At 35.3% G+C, this 20,950-nt stretch overlaps 2 protein-coding genes across 2 annotated transcripts; one reads left to right on the plus strand and one right to left on the minus strand.

Moving 5' to 3' along the window:
* Positions 1-4,560: 4,560 nt before the first annotated feature.
* LOC144427212 (serine/threonine-protein kinase Nek5-like) lies at positions 4,561-13,623 on the plus strand. The gene is made up of 6 exons (XM_078116062.1): positions 4,561-4,600; positions 5,169-6,005; positions 6,318-6,453; positions 7,237-7,346; positions 7,947-8,304; positions 13,557-13,623. The coding sequence occupies exons 1-6, from the start codon at positions 4,561-4,563 to the stop codon at positions 13,621-13,623; spliced, it is 1,548 nt and encodes a 515-aa protein (XP_077972188.1).
* Positions 13,624-15,690: 2,067 nt separating this feature from the next.
* Positions 15,691-17,691, minus strand: LOC144427233 (serine/threonine-protein kinase Nek5-like). Its single transcript, XM_078116106.1, has 4 exons — positions 17,496-17,691; positions 16,186-17,022; positions 15,752-15,887; positions 15,691-15,703 (listed from the first exon to the last, which is right to left on the minus strand). The coding sequence occupies exons 1-4, from the start codon at positions 17,593-17,595 to the stop codon at positions 15,691-15,693; spliced, it is 1,086 nt and encodes a 361-aa protein (XP_077972232.1). The 5' UTR covers positions 17,596-17,691.
* Positions 17,692-20,950: the final 3,259 nt, after the last annotated feature.

The following is a 20,950-nucleotide window of genomic DNA, read 5'->3' on the forward strand; positions in this document are numbered from 1 at the left end:
TAAAGATTTCTAAATATCCTTGGCAAAATATTTTGCTCACCTTAACTCTTGACTTTCACTCTAGAAAGCAACGATATTACGCGTGTTTACTCCATAATATGTTTCATAACGACTGTAATTATGCGTTACGGTAGAATTTACGTATGAAACTAAATACACAGCCCAGTATCTCAGAATAAACATCAGCGGAGAGGAGAAGTTATAGATTAAACTTTCGGTCAAAATTACTGGTTAATTTACTGTGATTGTAGTGTGATATAGTTACCAGGGTACCAAAGTGATGGTGAAGTTCCAGCAGCATTGCTTTGTATGTCCGATGAAAATGAATTAGTTTGAATGATCATATTCTATTTGAGGAAATTTTGAAACTTTTTTAAGCATTCAATTTACCTCAAAACAACAAGACCGTATTATGTGATAGAAATTACTGGCGTATACAGACAACGTATCAGTGCTTCGTACCGATCGTTTGTTGAGCGCTAATGAGATAATAATGCAAATAGAAAGTAACCTCGCGTTTGTTTGTCTTGGGTGTTGTTTTAATAGAATATGTAGAACGCTTTATGACTCTTTATGGAAGACGTGTGATGCTATACTACAGCCCTCGCTATTTTTTAATTTACACGCTCACGCCCACTTGTCTATTGCTTGGCTGCAAGAAGACTTGAAATGAATGTGGTTCTACATTTCACCTATGGCTACAGTCGAAGCGTTGCTATAAGTGTCTTGTACTGTTTCTTAAGTTTATATTAATTAAATAGGCCTATATCTGCTTTTCCACATCTTTATTCGGAGCAAAAATGTGGATACTCCGCTTGTAAAACTGTTTTAATATTCTTGATTCATCTCCACGATCCCGCTATTTATAAAAAAAAATTAGTAAAGCTGATCTGATATCGCCATTATTTGAATTGTTCAATACCAACTTGGGTGAAACTTAGCAGTTGAAATTAAATATACAAGATAGATTGACCATTTCCATCTCTTCGCCAAATATATCTAATTGAACAGAGAAAGCTATAAGTGCAATGAATATGTGTAGTAAAAAAAGATTTCCTCAACCAACGATTTCGAAAAATTATTTTAACAAAATCAATCATATGCCTTACTATACTTCCGTCAAAGTTCGAAAAACAATTAAGATATTCCTGATGGTTGATTATTCAAGCTATACCGAAGATATTGCAGGCGTATATGACGTCACCGAAAAGTTTTATTAAATATTGTACGCTGATATTACAGGGTTAGAAATGTAAACAACATTACCCAGTGTCCAATGAAGGGAGAACCATTTGTTTTATTTACCGCAAAATAGATTTCATTTAATTTTATCAAATCCCTAACCTAATACACATAATATGTTCAGGTTGTGCGCCATCTTGGTGCACATACTTCGGGGTACCAAAGCAGATATAGGTTTAGTATAAACACGAGAAATGTAGTATGTACCACATTTATACTGGTATACGTATCATTTCGAAAATAGAAAATGGCGAATAGTAAAACCAAATATCTGCAATGATAAAGTATAGAAAGAATACAGAGGGGCCTCACAATAAATTAATACAAAAACGAAATCTTACATAAGACAGGCAGATGGGCTTGTAAATTTAAAATAGGGAGGGCTCTAATATAACAGTATACTTTTCTCATGGAGCGCAAAAAACAATACCCATAACAAAAGGACGCCGTGTTGTTTTAATACACAATAGCGCTCTACAAACGATCGGTACGAGGTGTTGAAACATTGTTTGTACCGACCAATAATTGTCATCAAATAGTGTGGTCTTGTACCAGAATAAACTTAAAGGCCAAACAACCCAAAAATCATTTTCGATTAGGGTATGAATGCTGTATATAAGGCATCGTTGTCCTGCGCATCAAACCTTTTCTGGAACATAACTATTACTTGGCATCCTGGCATCGATATCACACTACAATCACAGTAAATTTAACAATTTATTTTGCACGGAAGGTCGAGTTACGACCCCCCTCTTCGATATGGTTTATTCAAGCTTTGAAAGCTGAGCCATGTTTTAAGGTTTGTATGTAATTCCTTTCATAACGCATAAACAACCATCCTCAGGAAACACAGTGTGGAGTAAACACTCGTGATATCGCTGCTTACTATTGTATAAATAGTCTTGGAAATAGTAAAAATAGCGATGGCTGTAACATAGCATTACACTTTTCCCATAAAGCGTTCTACATCTTCGCTAAAAACAATACCCATAACAAAATGACGTTGTGTTATTTTTTATACACAATAGCGCTCTACAAACAATCGGTACGACGTATTGAAACATTGTTTGTACACATCAGTTTCTTTCATCAGATAATACGGTCTTGTTTTCAAGGTAAATCAAAGGCTTAAACAATTCTAAAATTATCCTCGAATAGGGTATGAATTCTGTAAACAAAGCATCGTTGTATATCACATTAAACCTTCGCTGGAACTTAATCATTACTTGATATCCTGGTATCGATATCACACGACAATCACAGTAAATTCACTAATTAATTCTGACCAGACGATCGAGTTTCAACCTCTTTTTTTTTTTTTTCAATTTGAAAAAAATAAAAAAATAAAAAAAGTTTCAACCTCCTTTCCAATATAGTTCATTCAAGCGCTGGCACCTACAGAGTCGTGTATTTAGGGTCGCACGTAATTCCTTTCATAGCCAGTAACGTATTGTCGTTAAAATATAGTGTGGAATAGCGAGCGTCGTATCGGTGCTTACTATTATGACAATCAGAAGTAGTGGGAAATAGTAGAATTTAGAGAAGTAAGACACCAGAAAAGCAACAGAGTGTACAAGTCTTTTCCAAAATGCATTGTTGTTTTGTTGTAAAGAGTTTCTAAAAATTCCCTCTTTAATTTCATTATGAGGTTTTTCTCAATATATCTAAACGAGGTCTGTTTTATTTTGATCAGTGTTTATCTAAATTTTTCACTTTAATCAATACACATGTAGCGGCAGAAAAACAATATATGGTATCGATGAATTCCTTTTCAGACTTTGAAATATTTTAATACTTATGGACATCATGTATAACTATAATTAATAAAATTCTCAAGCAGAGTTTTGTCAAACGTGTCACACTCTTACAAATGACAACAGAAAATTCCCAATAGGTATTCTAATTTCTAGAGTAGCTAGTTATTTGCATTATATAGTTTCCAAGTTGAAAACAAAATGTCACTCCAGGGCCATAGCTTGGCGAACGCGAGCAACTAGAGCTTTGCTGAGTGTTGGCGATGAGTTTGAGTTGATTGTCTTTCCATTGGCATCGAGACTCGCTAATTAGTCGCATTGGAATGAAATTTAGGAGCAGTAAGATGGAAAGTTTATCCACCCGACTCTCATAAATCTGATTTAAGGTTTACTACGGAAGTTCCCAGGATTTCCAATAGGGCGTTTCATAACTCTCTGACATATATTTAAAACTTATTCCTCGGTTAATATAACTTAAGATAAATATATTTACTTTGGCCGGTACTCCCGAAGTATTTCTACCAAGTTGGCGCACAATCTGAACATAGTATGTGTATCAGGTTAGGGTTGTTCAGGTTTTACGTCATCTTGGCACGAATACACCCGGAGCGCCCTTTGGCCAAGGTTCAAGTCATTCTATTACTTCAGAATAGAAAGTAAAAAGTTTTGCTTGTATAGGGTCTTGTTTTGAGAGAATATCGAACATATAATTACAAGTAGTTTCGTTGCAAGAATATACGGTTGGATACGAAATGGTCAATTGGTTAAATGATGTTAGTCTAATTACCAGTTAAGTTTTGCATCTAAGTTTTATTCAAAGTAGTGACAATCCATTCAAACATACAATAGCGAGGGCGAAGCGTTTTTCCTAATAATTCAACCGTTATTACTTATCGATTTTAATCGGTAAGTATGTTGAAAGGTATTTGTCTGTTTGTCCGTCCGTTTGTCTGTTAGATGCACACGATATCTCACAAAAGTGAGATTGGATCCGCTGCAGATTTTGTAAGTGCATTCATCATATCTCGGACCAGTAGTCAGAGCGAAGGATAAACACCGCTAGATCGTATCTCGTTATTAATCTTTAAGCATTGTCCATATCTCTCTTGTAACTTTGACGTCGTCGCGATGCGCAAGTTTTCTTCACACGATATCTCACAAAAGTGAGATTGGATCTGCTGCAGATTTTGTAAGTGCATTCATCATATCTCGGACCAGTAGTCAGAGCGAAGGATAAACACCGCTAGATCGTATCTCGTTATTAATCTTTAAGCATTGTCCATATCTCTCTTGTAACTTTGACGTCGTCGCGATGCGCAAGTTTTCTTCAAGAAATTTTCCACGCTATTGAGTCAGAGTCAGTAAAACACTGTCTATATCTCGATCCGATTCTAAGGAATGAACCATATATATTCAATTCTCAATTTTAAATACTGCTAATGATGTTTTAGGTTTTCGTTTGATTTCGTGATTCAACGTATTTTTATTCAGTAGGTTGGTTCCATTTATCTTGGCATGAACTGACCCAACTGTAGAATTAACAAATCTTAAGAGAAATCTGAAAATGGAGGAAAACGAAGAACCTGCAGCCGAAGATGGTGAAGGTTGGTTTGTTTAAAATTTACATATTTATCCGTGGGAAACAAAAAGTGATAAGGCGGGTCAATCATATGGCCAATACCAGCCTCTCGTCCGGTTACCAGACCATGATGGGCATGGGATTAGTAGCCAATGATTGAGCCACTTGATGGTGGAGGAATCGGTAACCTGGTAACCGACCAGCCTTTACGTGAATCACCCACTGCGGCTAAGAGTCCAGCAATCTTCTCGTACATAATTATCCCACAGGGAATTCGAATCCACGCAGGGTAATCATAGGTGCGGTGGCGAGCGTATTCCTAACGCTTGGCACAATGCACTACACCGTCGAGCCTTTATGTCCTGTATTTTAATTTCTTCCAATTGTATTGTTTGGTTTTAAATAAGCAACCTTTCGATCAGTATTGGGTGCTTCCAGCTACTTGGTTAATGAGGTTAAGGAGCAGCCAGCATCTGAAATATTTTAAATCTCTCAGATTTTACCTGGTTCGCCTTTTTGGCAATAACTTATTTTATATATATCATGAATAATTTGAAACATTTTGATTTTCTATTTTTATTCTCACTTTACAGAATCGATCAATCTATCCGAATCTATTTTAATGTTTCGGAACAAGAAAATTTCAAACCATGGTGACGTATATGAAAGACAAATATCGAGTGCAACTTATGGAACTCGCCCGATTGCAATAAAATTTGTCCAATACAACAAACAAAGTGTGGAAGAGGCAAAAATTCTTCTCTTACTGAACCCTCACACTCATGTAGTCTCTGTGATTCATTCAGATGAATACCAACAAGGTCCAATGAAATATATGTACATTGCAATGGACAAATGTAACCAAGATAACTTGAGAGGTTTTATGGAAAATCGAAAGAAAGCCAAAATCCCATTTGATCCTGAACTTGCGCTTGATTTTGCAAAACAGTTATTTGCTGGAATTTTATACATCCATGATAAACTTGTGGTGCACAAAGACCTCAAGCCTGATAATGTATTTTTATCCCCGGATCAAAAAGTTGTCAAAATTGGTGATTTTGGCATAAGTGAAGTCATCGAGTCCAAGACACAAACAGTTTACACCAGAAAAGGTCTCGGTACTGACGGTTACAGACCCCCTGAATCATTTGTGCCTGGATTTCCAACTTCCCAAAAAACAGACATATATTCACTGGCTGTCATTGTTTACTATGTATGGAGTGACGGTAAACATCCCTTTGGCGATGAAAATGATCTATGGAATCATTTCATGAAAAACCATAAAAACCTGAACCTGGATGGACTTTTGGTTCCAGAAGCAGAAGTTGCAAAAGATTTACTGGAATGGATGCTGCAGTTTGTTCCTCGTAAACGTCCAATGATAAACGAGGTTCTCTCTCATAAATATATGGCTCCACTGAATGTAAAAGGTGAGAAAAATTGATTGAAATGTAGATACATGTGTATTTTGATGGTTGGTCAACTAGATGTGCTGGGGATTGGGCCATTGACATATACATTGTAATTTAAATGCTATTTCTATGCTTCGCGTCGTGAAGTTTGCTATATTTTTTTTCATTTCATTTTTCCCTCAATAACTTATAGCTGTGGTTCCCAACCTTTTTGTTATATTATTTTTTTTTCCCCGTTTGGAAACGTTTTCTCATAGTAGTTTTTTTTTTGAGATATTGCCCTATTGCTAACTGAAATTAAACACTTATCAAAGAAAACTTGCTGTTCAGGTTTACTATTCCGAGATCTACAGGAAGAATCTGCACCTGGCAAGTCTCAAACAAGCGTCAAAGACAAACTTTTGCTTCCACATTTTAAAAATGGAACTTTCAAATCAGATTTGCCAACAAAAAAGAAAACTAAAAGGTTTGTGCATATATTTTGCTGTATTATTTGATTGTTACTCATTTGCAGTCTTCCTTCATAAATGTTCCCAACTTGCTTTTAAAAAGGATGAGTTATAATTTTTATCACGGGGGAGAGGTAAATCGATAAACGGCTTAATCATATGGCATACCACTGCCTCTCGTTCAGTTAGCAGTCCATGTCGGGTATGGGATTCGTTAACCATTTATTTGTTTCAGATGCATGGGCTTTATAGTGGAGGAAGCCATGACCGACCGGTGGTTGCATGTTACATGACCCCTATACAGCATTGAGAAGTCAGCAATTTGTTCGTTCTACTCGAATGTTCCTATTTACACATTCCAATAAACTTGGTTTCTAGCTTGCGAATTATCAAACAAGGGTATATATAGGTCGTAGGAAATCGATCCATATTTTGTTTTCGCGGTAGCAAATAGAACCCTTGTCTATTGAGCCAGTCGTGTTTTGTAACTGTTTCACAAATTGTGGCTGTCTCACAAATATTTTTCGTGAACAATTTATTTTAGATTTACCAAGAAAAGCTCCCACTTCAGAAGTATATTTTCGAATGAGGCAATACCAAATCTAAAATAAACATAATTTCAAAATAAGAATCCTGGTCACACTTATCCTTGATTAAACATGTTGGTATGAATATATATTTTCGTTTGTGTATCTAACATGGCTGTTATCATGTAGGGATGGACCATACCAATAAATAATAAAACTTATTCGTAACAATCAAATACCTTTTCGTACAAAAACTAATCAATCTAATTTCAGTCATTCTTCACAAGTTGCAACTTCATTATCAAAGCTTGTTAATAATTTCCACTTTGCAAAATATCTTGAAGCCAAAGAAAAGAATAGAAAGGCAGCTCTGAACTCAAAAAGTAAGAAAGGTTGATTTCAACATTCCTTGTATTGAAGCATATTAACTTTATTTTTTGCATTTGAATTTAACTCAAAAAAATCTATCGGTTAAGAGTTTCATTGCATAATTCGAAAAAATTTGAATTTCGTAAAATTTAATTCATGAATTTGCGTATTACCGTAATTGTTCGTGCACCATCAAAAACAAATCTGTGAAAAAGTGTATTATGTCATTTCGTCTACCGACAGTTAATTAGTTGAGTTTGAGCTCATCTTCATAATTGAGTATTGGTTCCAACGTCCCTGCACATACACCGCAATTATTTGATTCGCTCATTCAATTTATTTGAAAACCCAATACGGATACTACATTTTTAACATAAAACAATGAGTGCATGGCTTCAATTTTCAAAATATAGTGACATTGCAAACTAAAGGTATTAGTGCTTGGCATTCGTATTTCTTCAATTTTTTCTAAATATTATGACATATTGTGCCAAACTAAAAGTGTTTCGAACTTTATACTTACCGTGATCTTGCTTAAAAATGTCATTTGACCACAAGGTTTATTATAAATTGTTTTTTAATTCAAATTAATTTTTTAAATGTGACATTTCCAGATCGCGTACAACTCACTGATGACATCTTGTGGTATAAAGACAATGTGGTTCATAAAGAATTGGGTTTCACAGTTTACGAAGGTCAGCGGAAACTTCCAAATTCAGTTACAGAACCTTTAGCAATATGGGTGTATTCTTCGTGGACTGAAGTCCATCTTCACAAACTAGAAGCTCTTCAGCAAGTTCCACCTCATCCAAACGTAATCTCTATTATTGCTAGTGGTCGTTTGAGAGAAACAAGTGGATTTTTTGTTGCTACTGAAAGATGCCAGTTCCAAACTCTCGATGATTATTATGAAGAGAGAAAGAAAAACAAAATTTCTTTTGATCCTAGACTTGCTCTCGTACATGCAAAACAGTTAGTTAGTGGTCTGCAACATCTGCATAAACATAATATTTCTCATGTAATGTTTGAATCCAACATTTTGTTTTCACTTGATATGCAAAATGTAAAAATTTGTTTTAATAAATATTTTTCATTTTTTCTCATATATAATCCCAGCTTTCAAAAAGATATTATTTTTTTGGGGAACACCTTATATAAATTGTGGTCTAATAAACTGATTGACCAAGGGCTAATCCTAGATTCTACAGTAGCTATGGATCCAAGTGCTTTACTGATTCCTAACCCTCACTTGGCCTGTGATTTGATCACAAAAATGACACACAATGATGAAGACCAACGACCAACAATTCAGCAGGTTGTTGATCATGAATTCTGGAAAAGTATTAACATTTAATTTTTTTCAGTTGTTTGTACACAACATTCTAATATATTAAATAAATTATGGTTGTCTATGCCAACCGTCTACAATTTACACTGCTTGGGCTGCGAAATAAATATAGATAATCTTGATTGTCAAATTTGTCAGCATTTCTGTCGGTGGTCCATATAATCAACTTCAGTCATGTAGCTGGCCTACAAAAAAAATAATTTCATATACACAGCGCCGCGGGAAAGGCAGGATAAGATGATGGGCTGTAGCATACAGCTATACCGGCACTGGGCAAAACGGCAAAAAAAGCTTGATGGGAAAATATCTGAGTATCGATTGGGGCCACACTAAATGGCGTGGCGTGTCAGGTTGTAGCTCGCGGGCCACCTGTTGCACACCACTGTTTTAAACATTTGTAAAAAGTTTTTTTTAATCCTTTCAATAAGTACACAATACCTAATTTATAGAATTTCGATGATTTATTTTTACACTGTCTAACTTTTGAACCTTTTTCCCGGGCATCATTTTTTTTATACTCAATCTAAAATTTAGATTCATTCATGCTTCATCAAATTGTCGTGATTTTAGAATTTTTACATTCAAATCTGTGTAAATATTTTCATATCTTTTTAATTCAGTAACCAAACTTTATATAATTATGTGATACTTATGGAAGCTTTTGCCAATTTTGTGTGCAAAATTTATTTTTTTAAATCTCACATCAGCTGTCCCAATGTGACTAACTAAAGATGTTAACACTGACTTTCCGGTTCCGATATTTTATGGCAAGCAGCTGTTTTATAGCTTGATCACATAATTCGAATCTTTATTTGTTATTGGACAGGAATCTGATATTTTTCTGAGAGAAGGAAGAAAGCTGATAATTTATCATAATTGTTTGGCGAACCAAGGTCAATCAGTCCAAATCAGGTTCCATGTTTGAGCCTCAGTAATCATGAGGTTATTCTGACAATTCACCTCCCACTGATTTCGGAACTCCCGTAATATGTGAACCAAGATGGCGGACACCGGAGCGTAGTACGTGTGCCAGGGCAGGGTTAGGCCATAATGTCATTCCAATTTTGCTTATTTTAATTCTATTACGAGTTCGGGAACTAGCCAAGTGAATCCCGTAGTATTTTACCTGAAATTATGGCCTAATTTCAACCTGGTGCGCATACTACGTTCTGGTGTCCGCCTTCGGGAGCAGCCTGATTTCTGGTGCAACAAAGTGCAGTGCCAGGGTGGAAACAATGAATTGTTTTGAACTCATTTAATCTAAATAAACGTTTCCGTGTGTATCCCTGATATATAAATATTTTAATAATACCATTATTAGGTATACCCGTAATATGTGTACCAGGGCAGGGTAAGGCAAAAATTTTATTCCAATTTTCCTTGTTTTAGTTCTATTACGAGTTAGGGGAGTTTCTGTGGTAGCCAAGTGAATATACCCCCTGTCCATGAGTTTCAGTCTCTTCACACAACTTGCTGTAAAATAGGCAAACAAAATTGGTTACCTCCACATTGGTACACACACTTCTGGAGCTATTATTGTCGTATAAGTTCTCGAATCCGTTGTTTAAAATAGAACACTTATTACGATTGTAATAAGTAATAACTCTCAGTCAATTCTAAACTTTCTGTCGACCCATTATTATTGTCTGTCTTTGCAAATCATTATTATGACAATACTGATCATTCTGAAGTTTATTATTGTCTTGAAAAATCTCGACATATTGATTATCTTTCACAATACAAAGCCAACCATTCGAAATTGGAAAAAAGGGATTAGTGCCGTTGAGAAACAAAATAATTCGATTTTTTTCAGAATCCGGCTCAGTTTCAACCACTGATTAAATAAACCCCTGGTTAGGGTATATTGAGAACTGACTTCATAACAAAATCGAAATTGCAAAGGGACTTTATGGACCCCTGTATATAAACACGAATGTTATATAAAAGTGTTTCTAAGAATGAAAAAGAAATAGAAAAAGATACTGAATAAAATATCGAGCCCGAAGGATTCAAGGAAAAACCGGTATAATAATGGCTGTTGAAATAAAAAATGGAATGTGTGTGTACTTTTGGTCCCAGAGTAATACTTTATTCCCATACGTCGACTCCGATCGGCAAAGACTATAACTCTATCTGAATAACAGTAACAGTCAAACGGTGTTCAATGAAAAAATAAAACTTCCGCCTGAATTTCTCTTGGTAGGAACTTGTCTCTGAACACTGACTAATTTTCATCACACTCACTACAGCGGTCTATGATATATAAGTTACCATAGTTTGAACAGATCGGAACATTTTTTTGTTTAGTTCGGTCTCCTTTACTTCTGAATGTAGCTCCGAGCAATTTCTCATAAAAAAAAAAAAAATATTGCTGTGGAATGTACTTACCAATGATACCTCGCAGATAATGCCCTCGTTTAATTAAAATCTCATTTTCTTCCATTTTTAGGGTTGCAGTTTGCAGAGAAAACTTTGACATTTTCATTTTTACTTTTCATTACAAATTAGCAAAATAAAAGTAAATTTAAAATGCAGAATTTCACCTATTTAGCCATTTTTGTAAATTTACTATGACGTCATAGAGAAGCTTTAGCGTTTGTTGTTGTAAATTGATTTTACATTAATTTGAAGACTTTGATAACGAAGGACAAGCTCCTGTGAGTACTGGTTTAATTTTATATTTTTTTTACGTGAAAGACGTTCTCGTTGGGCAACGTGAACTAGCGCTTAAAGCTAATTTTTTTACTATGGCTATGAATTTACTATGGCGGTGATAAATACCAATTCGGACCGGAAAGATACCGAGTTATCGGAAAGAAAGTTCTAAACGACCATTAGAACTAAAATTGAATAAATATTTTTTTATAGTATCACTAGGAGCCGAGGAGGTTATTAATCTTTATTCCTCTTACACACACAGAACAACCCGCGCAATTCGTTTTGCGTCGCAATAGCTCCGACTTGGATTGTGGAAAAATGTTAAAATATTAAGTTATACAATTTTAGGTGCGCGTAGATTGCTTAATTCCTTGTTATAGCCACTTCACGTAACAACTAGTCTGGATAGGATTTGCATGTTTATCCCGGGGAGAGAAAGCCGATGAGACGGCCTGTCGGGTATGGGATTATTTAACCAGTTATTTGTTTTCGGAAACATGGAGTAATCGATAAAGACTCCCCCCACCACCCGATTTTAGGCATCGATCAGCTCTCAGTCATACCTATGGTCTACATTGGTAGCGGTATTATATTCTTCCATATTGGAAAAAATATTTATCCCGGACAAAAAAAAAATTAACGCTCGCCCTGGAGGCATCTCTGGTCTAAACAACTTTTGTTCACTTTGGCTAATCCAACACGAGCCCGCCTAATGGAGCGGCATTTTTTATAGCGATACAATGCGCATTTCGCTTGATCAGGGCTTGCACAATCGGCCACTGCTAGGTAACACAGTTTAGAACAGTGGTTCTCATCCCTTTTTCATCCGTGGCTCACTACCGTTGCGTAAATAATTCTGTGGCTCATAAAACCTTTTTATGTAACGAAAAAACTAAATAAAAAAAATTTCGTAAAAATAGACAATTCTACTTTATTAATGAAATAGGAAATACCACTCAGTTGCAAAAACACCATCATCATTAATTGCTACTACGATCAAAGTTTAACTAAGTTATCAAATACTCAGCCAATTTTATTAGGCATGTGGCTCACCCAAGAAGGTGCTGTCGCGACAAAATATAAAACCAATACTCACGAAAACTTTCCTTTCGTCATCAAAGTCTTTGAATGGTTGTAAAATAAATTTACAAAAACAAACGCTAAAACATCTCTATGCCGTCATAGTAAATTTACAAAAAAAGACCAAATAGGTGAAATTCTTGATTTTAAAATTACTTTTATTTTGCAAATTTTTTATTAAACTTCGACACTAAGTAGATTTTCTGTCATCTATTTCAAAAAGCGAGTATTCATTAATCGTTATCAGGAAATATATATAGTACACATACAATATAATATATTTCATAGATGTAACTTTTCAATTGCATTTTCATGATTCTGCAAATATAGTTTTCTGCACTGACAAAAATTAAGAGCTAAAAACGATAGAGACCACGAACTCTTATTTACAGATGAAACGCATAATGTTTCCGGATAAGGGATTTAATAAAACTTCATTTGTAATGAGTGTGCCGCGACTTTTTCATCTCGTTGTTAGTGTGCCGCAAGCTGAAAAAGTTTGGGAACACCTGGTTCAAACAGTAATAGCGGGACTTAACGGTCGAATCCTGGTCGGAGTTGTGGTATTTGAGGGCCTCGTCAAATTGCAGTCGTGTAAGTTCAATTCTAACAATCTGATAATAATTGCTATTTTTTCTCAGCTATGTCCACCACCCTTAAAAAGGTGAAGGAAAATGGGTAACCGCCGGTGGGCAAAATCATGAAATGTGATGTGAAATTTTTGTCTACACGCTGCAGCTTAAATTAACTTTCTACGAACAGGGGTTAAGGTTATACAAGCCACCAAAGTACGATTCTCGGAAGACGAATCTGCTATCGAACGACCAGTGCGCGACCACCGATTTCAAGCCTCCAATAGTGGTCGATCTGGTGGCCATAAGTTTGTTGGGAAGACCACCGGTACAAGGGGTGGTTTGGATGATTAGGTAAATATTTAATAAAATGAGCTAAGTAGTCTAAACAAAAAAGGCTAAACCCATCGTTCTGATCAAAAAATGTTTTTTTTTTAAACTTTCATACAACTGATTTTTACTAGTTGGAAAAAAAAAAACTTGACTTAGGCTGTAGAAATAAAAAAAAAACATGCACAAGACAAATAAATAATAAAAAGAAAAACTAAATGTTGATACTTTTCCAGAATTCATGATCAACTACATGCTGAATTGTTAGTCGTTGGTCTTCATCATCGTGCATCATTCTTGTGATCAAATCAAAGGCCAAGTCAGGGTTAGGAATCAGTAAAGCACTTGGATCCATAGGTACTGTAAAATCTAAGATTTGCCCACGGTCAATCAGTTTATTAGACCACAATTTAAACAAGGTTTGACCCAAGAATAAAATATCATTTTTAAAGCTGGAATTATATATGAAAGAAAATGAAAAATAATTCTGAAAACAAATTTTCACATTTTGCATGTCAAGTGAAAACAGAATATCGGTTTCTAATATTCCATGAGTAGTATTATGTTTATGCAGATGTTGTAGACCACTAACTAACTGTTTTGCATGTACAAGAGCAAGTCTAGGATCAAAAGAAATTTTTTCTTTCTCTCTTCATAATAATCATCGAGAGTTTGCAACTGGCATCTTTCAGTAGCAACAAAAAGTCCACTTGTTCCCCTCAAACGACCACTAGCAATAACAGAGATTAGGTTTGGATGAGGTGGAAGTTGCTGATAAGCTTCCAGTTTGTGAAAAAAGCCTTCAGTCAACGAAGAAAACACCCATATTGCTAAAGGTTCTGTCACTGAATTTGAGAGTTTCCGTTGACCTTCGTAAACTGTAAAATTTAGACCCCCATTAACCACATTGGTTTTATACCACAAGATGCCATCAGTGAGTTGTATGCAATCTGGAAATGTCACATTTTAAAAATTAATTTGAATTATAATAAACCTTGTGGGTCAAATGACAATTTTGAGCAAGATCACGGTAAGTATAAAGTTCAAAACACTTTTAGTTTGGCACAATATGTCATAAAATTTAGAAAAAATAGAAGAAATACGAATGCCAAGCACTAATACCTTTAGTTTGCAATGCCACTATATTTTGAAAATTAAAGCCATGCACTCATTGTTTTATGTTAAAAATGTAGTATCCGTATTAGGTATTTAAACAAATCGAAAGAGCAAATCAAATAATTGCGGTATATGTGCATGCACTTTGAAACCAATACTTAATTATGAGGATGAGCTCAAACCCAATTAATTAACTGTCGGTAGACCAAATGACATAATACACTTTTTCACAGATTTGTTTTTGGTGGTGCACGAACATTTACGGTAATACGCAAATTCATGAATTAAACTTTACTGAATTCAAATTTATTCAAATTATACAATGTAACTCTTAACCGATAGAGTTTTTTGAGTTAAATTCAAATTTAAAAAAAAAATTGGTATGTTTCAATACAAGGAATGTTGAAGTCAACTTTCTTACTCTTTGAGGTCAAAGCTGCCTTTCTATTCCTTTCTTTGGCTTCAAGGTATTTTGCAAAGTGGAAATTATTAACAAGCATTGATAATGATGTTGCAACTTGTGAAGAATGACTGAAATTAGATTGATTAGTTTTTGTAGGAAAAGTTATTTGATTGTTACGAATAAGTTTTATTACCTATTACTATGGTCCATCCTTGCATGATAACAGCCATGTTAGATACACCAATGAGAATATATATTCATAACAACATGCTTAATCAAGGATAAGTGTGACCAGGATTCTCATTTTAAATTTATGTTTATTTTAGATTTGGTATTGCCTCATTCGAAAAATACTTCTGCAGTGGGAACTATTCTTGGTAAATCTAAAATATATTGTTCACGAAAAATATTTGTGAGACAGCCACAATTTGTAAAACAATTACAAAACATGGCTGGCTCAATAGACGAGGGTTCTATTTGCTACCGCGAAAACAAAATATGGGTCGATTTCCTACGACCTATATATACCCTTGTTTGATAATTCGCAAGCTAGAAAACCAAGTTTATTGGAATGTGTAAATAGGAACATTCGAGTACAACGAACAAATTGCTGACTTCTCAATGCTGTATAGGGGTCATGTAACATGTTACCACCGGTCGGTCATGGCTTCCTCCACTATAAAGCCCATGCATCTGAAACAAATAAATGGTTAACTAATCCCATACCCCACATGGACTGCTGACTGAACGAGAGGCAGTGGTATGCCATATGATTAAGCCGTTTATCGACTTACCTCTCCCCCGTGATAAAAATTATAACTTATCCTTTTTCAAAAGCAAGTTGGGAACATTTATGAGGGAAGACTGCAAATGAGTAATAATCAAATAATACAGCAAAATAAATACACAAACCTTTTAGTTTTCTTTTTTGTTGGCAAATCTGATTTGAAAGTTCCATTTTTAAAATGTGGAAGCAAAAATTCGTCATGGATGCTTGTTTGAGACCTGCCAGGTGCAAATTCTTCTTGTAGATCTCGGAATAGTAAACCTTAACACAAAGTTTTCTTTGATGAGTGTTTAATTTCCGTTAGCAATAGGGAAATATCTCTAAAACCCCTTACTATAAGAAAACGTTTCCAAACACAGGAAAAAAAAATATAACTAAAAGGTTGGGAACCACAGCTATAAGTTAAAATAAAATGAAAAAACAAATATAGCAAACTTCACGACGCGCAGATTAGAAATAGCAGTTAAATTACAATGTATATGTCAATGGCCCGATCCCCAGCACATCTAGTTGACCATCAAAATACCCATGTATTTACATTTCAATCAATTCTTTTTACCTTTTACATTCGGTGGAGCCATGTATTTATGAGAGAGAACCTCGTTTATCATTGGACGTTTACGAGGAACAAACTGCAGCATCCATTCCAGTAAATCTTTTGCAACTTCTGCTTCTGGAACCAAAAGTCCATCTAGGTCCAGGTTTTTATGGATTTTCATGAAATGATTCCATAGATCCCTTTCGTCACCAAAGGGATGTTTACCGTCACTCCATATATAGTAAACAATGACAGCCAGTGAATATATGTCTGTTTTTTGAGAAGTTGGAAATCCAGGCACAAATGATTCAGGGGGTCTGTAACCGTCAGTACCGAGACCTTTTCGGGTGTAAACTGTTTGTGTCTTTGACTCGATGACTTCACTTATGCCAAAATCACCAATTTTGACAACTTTTTGATCCAGGGATAAAAATACATTGTCGGCCTTAAGATCTTTGTGCACCACAAGTTTATCATGGATGTATAAAATTCCAGCAAATAACTGTTTTGCAAAATTAAGTGCAAGTTCAGGATCGAATGGGATATCGGCTTTCTTTCGATTTTCCACAAAACCTCTCAAGTTGTCTTGGTTACATTTGTCCATTGCAATGTACATATATTTCATTGGACCTTGTTGGTATTCATCTGAATGAATCACAGAGACTACATGAGTGTGAGGGTTCAGTCGGTAAAGAATTTTTGCCTCTTCCACACTTTGTTTGTTGTATTGAACAAATTTTATCGCAATCGGACGAGTTCCATAAGTTGTACTCGATATTTCTCCTTCATATACATCACCATGGTTCGAAATTTTTTTATCTCGAAACAGCAAAATAGAATCGGAGAGTTGAATCGAATCTAGAAAGCAACAAAAAAACATCCAAGGAAACAAGCAATATTTGATAAGATTTACAGACTTTTTGGCCCGAAGACGTTTTGACCAGGATGTGTCATCAGAGAGTTTGTGTTATGAATTGAAAATATTAATATACAAATACAACCTGACTGAAAACATACTCATAATTTGAAATATCTTACGCCAACTGGTAGTCCGAAATATCTCGGAGCCAGTATAGCTTTGATATAGGATATATTGTATATACAGCTTTGTTCGTTTGATTGACCAAGACAGATCTTGATTGCTAGTTTCATATTTATTCCAAAATCATGAAGTAGATACTTGGATAAAAGATAATGAATCTCAAGGTATCGCTTAATTCAAAATGTTTGAAACCTGATAAGATTACTGTTCAACAGATCAAACATTCTATTCATGCTCATTGCTTATCCCATTTATGTTATATTTCAGACTAAAGCAGATAATCAGTCACCTGTACTCCTTAAGCTGCTTTCCGTACATCTGATCTTATCTGGTGGTTCATCGCCGCTTTCCTCGATTCCATGCTTTGTTGCTTCACCAAGGCTTTCCATGAACCCAATTGGATCCGCCCACCCGCAGTTCACACCATGTGGCTTTTTTGCCGCACAAGTTATAAAATTTAATATTTTAAACACAACGAGTCTGTGTGTTTCTTCAATTTCTTTATTTAATCTATATATATTCATAGGGATAGAAACATTCCGCGGCGGTGTGGCTCAACGGGCTAAGCGTTAGGAATACGCTCGCCACCGCACCTCTAACTACTCTGCGTGGGTTCGCAGGTTCGAATCCCATGCAGGGATGGTTATGTGCGAGAGGATTGCTGGACTCCTCGCCGTCGTTGGGTGGTTCACGTAACCGCTGGTCGGTTACGGCTTCCTCCACCACCAAGTCCATGCTTCCGAAAAACAAACAATACAGTAAAACTAATCCCATACCCGACTTGGAATGGTAACCGGACGAGAGGCCGTGGTTCGCCATATGGATAATCCGTCTTATCGGCTTTCCTCTCCCCCGGGATAAATATGTAAATTCTATCCTATCCTATATCATCGTTCCGTCATGATTTGAGCGGTAAAGTTAAATTACCAATAAACATTTTTATTTTATGTTAACATGAGAAAGTGAAAAATAAATTTAAACAGAAAAATACAAATCCAATATCAATATTTCAAAAAGCGATCAATGTTTGTAGTTAGAATCCCCCTATTTGTTTATATATACCATTTATTTATTCATACATACGAGGCTCATGATGGCCAAAACCTAGGCCCACGACCCAGAGATGGTAAAGACAAAAATCCTATTTGGTGTTGTTTCGTCATAAAAATACCCAGAAAATCTTGTCATTTTGTTACATCACTAATGCCACTGAATTTACTAGTGTTATGTCTATCGAAGTTGAATGATGTGCTTGGCTAGTCTAAATCGTTAAATGGCTTTCTTTATTTTCGGCCGTGATAATATGCTAACAAAATAGGCATCATAGAAAACTAATAATCGAATGAGGAATCTTAGCCCATGTTGGCTATGCCTGAAAACTAAATATCAATGTTATGGCCTAACAATATAATTCCTGCCGTGTAAAATCTTACATTAAATGCAGATATAGTAAGATATGTAGTATAGTAGTATAAGTAAAAGGGTTTGTTTTGTATTGCACTGCTTACCTATTTTTGGCCCTCGAACAATACAAAATTAATAGTGTAGACCATAGGTTCTCAAAATGCTCCGTACGGAGCCCCAGGGCCCCGTGAGAGAAACCCAGGGGCTCCGCGAGCTATTCGATTACTTTTCAAAATACTGACTAATTTTGTAACTGTTCAAAGAAACAATAACAGCTTTGATAAAATCTGACAACAATATAGCATCAAAATATGGCAAAAAGGCGGAATTATGACATTATTTATAAGCAGGAGCACAGCCAGGATTCTTAAGGTTCAAAATTGGAATTGGAAATTTCCGCGCAACATTCGCGATTGAAAAAACGGATAACGAGATTTCTGTTGCGTAAAATATTCAATCCATGACCGACGCGAGCATTTAACGTGTCTCGTCGTTATAATGTAATTGTGCTCATCGTTTCTCACGTTTGATTCGAGATTACTATTAGGATTACTAAAATGAAAGAATACTCTTCTAAAGTAACATAAAATACGTGATGAACTGCCAACTATAAATAAATTGGAGTAGTATTTTTGCGATCTTGGGATTTGTCAAACTTGATTTGTTCTTTCGCACTTGAGATTATTTTTAAGCAAGATATCACCTTTTAAAAAATCACAAAGTCTGGGCAAAATACGAACAATTGAAATTTATTTTATTGCATTCGGCTTCGTCGGTAGTTTCTGAATGAATAAAAGGTACATCGCGGATCGCGCGCACAATTGATTGCGTGCAGCTCCGTCGGTAGTTTCAAAATGGGAAAGAAGGTACATCGCGCGCACAATTGACAGTGTTTGATTTCGCAGTTACTACGATGAAAACCTAACATAACACCAAATTTTGTGATTTACAGTGTCTATAAAAGCGTTTTCAATCTAAGGTGAGTCTGCTGAAACCAAACGTGTGATCTCCCATTTTAAGTTTTAATATTTTAGAATGCCTATTTTCAATCAATAAATTTGAGTTGCGGATTTACCTCTTTATTAATTATTATTTTAGCATTTCGTCGTCGATGACTATAAAATGTTAACATATTTTTTACATTGAACTCTTAATTCCCCACGAGAACAACATAAAAGCAATTAACGTCGTCATTGTGTAACAATACATGTGTATGCCGAGGGAAATTTTTGATTTAGGGAGAATAAACACCGCGTAATGATGTTTAAACTTTAAAGGTTCAAAAACACGCCATGCTGAGGAAAAAAGTCGGCGATTGTAACAAAATGCAATCGCGCACATTATTAGCTGCCTTTTAAGTCTTCCAAAAATCTCAAAAGGGAAAAGATTCGACCCCTAATTTATTAGTATATTTGTCAAGTGTCAAATTTACAGCTTTAGTAATATAATTAATTTTAAAATTTAGATTTATTTATGACTTGTATTAACCCTATTAAAAAAGGATCAGCATTTAAATTGAGTAAAGTACTTTTACCTTGCTCAGGAACATTAATCTGAAAGTAACAATTTTAACATTTATTTTGGGGCTCCGTGAATAATAGTCAACATTTTCAAGGGCTCCGCAACACCAAAAGTTTGAGAACCCCTGGTGTAGACAACCTTGGACCACCCTGATCTAGCTTAGCAAGTTTCCTGTTCAGATTAAAATTTTTAGTTTTAAATAAACACGCTTCGCCTAAAGCAGTAATTCTCAAACCTTTGGCGATAGTATCCTTCATTCAATAAAAAAAAAAAAAAACTTGAAAATACGTGGATGGAACGTAATCAATAAAATAAATGTAAATATTCAGAATAAGTCGTACAAGATCAAATCTAAAAAATATTTTCATTCTTCATTAGCTTCACCCCATCAAAAAATTCTCAGCGATCCCCTTGCGGGGAGTGTCCCACCGCTTGATAACCACTGCCCTAAAGTATTGTAGATTTGAATCATTCAACACTACATTGAATATCACTTGGAAAAATTAACTGTGCCTGTTAACTACACTAGGATCTAAACTAGCTGGCTTAATCATGTTGCCAGATACACAATGTTATAAACCCTGTTTCTAACTCAATTCGTTTTAAGTTGTCGAGACAATAAATCTGAATAGCAGTTTTCTTCAGAAATTTATTTGTTTTGAATCACCATTTTTCCAACGTCCCATTACAATATCGTAAGATTAACAACAAAACGAAACAATTTTTAGTGCCTGCATCTACTAGAAAGGTTATCTAAAAAATAAAGGTGCGGCCCGCAGCTTCACCCAGTTACTTGTATCTGGCTCTCTTGTAATAAAG

Source organism: Styela clava, chromosome 9 (genome assembly GCF_964204865.1).
Source record: "Styela clava chromosome 9, kaStyClav1.hap1.2, whole genome shotgun sequence".
NCBI lineage: Eukaryota > Metazoa > Chordata > Ascidiacea > Stolidobranchia > Styelidae > Styela > Styela clava.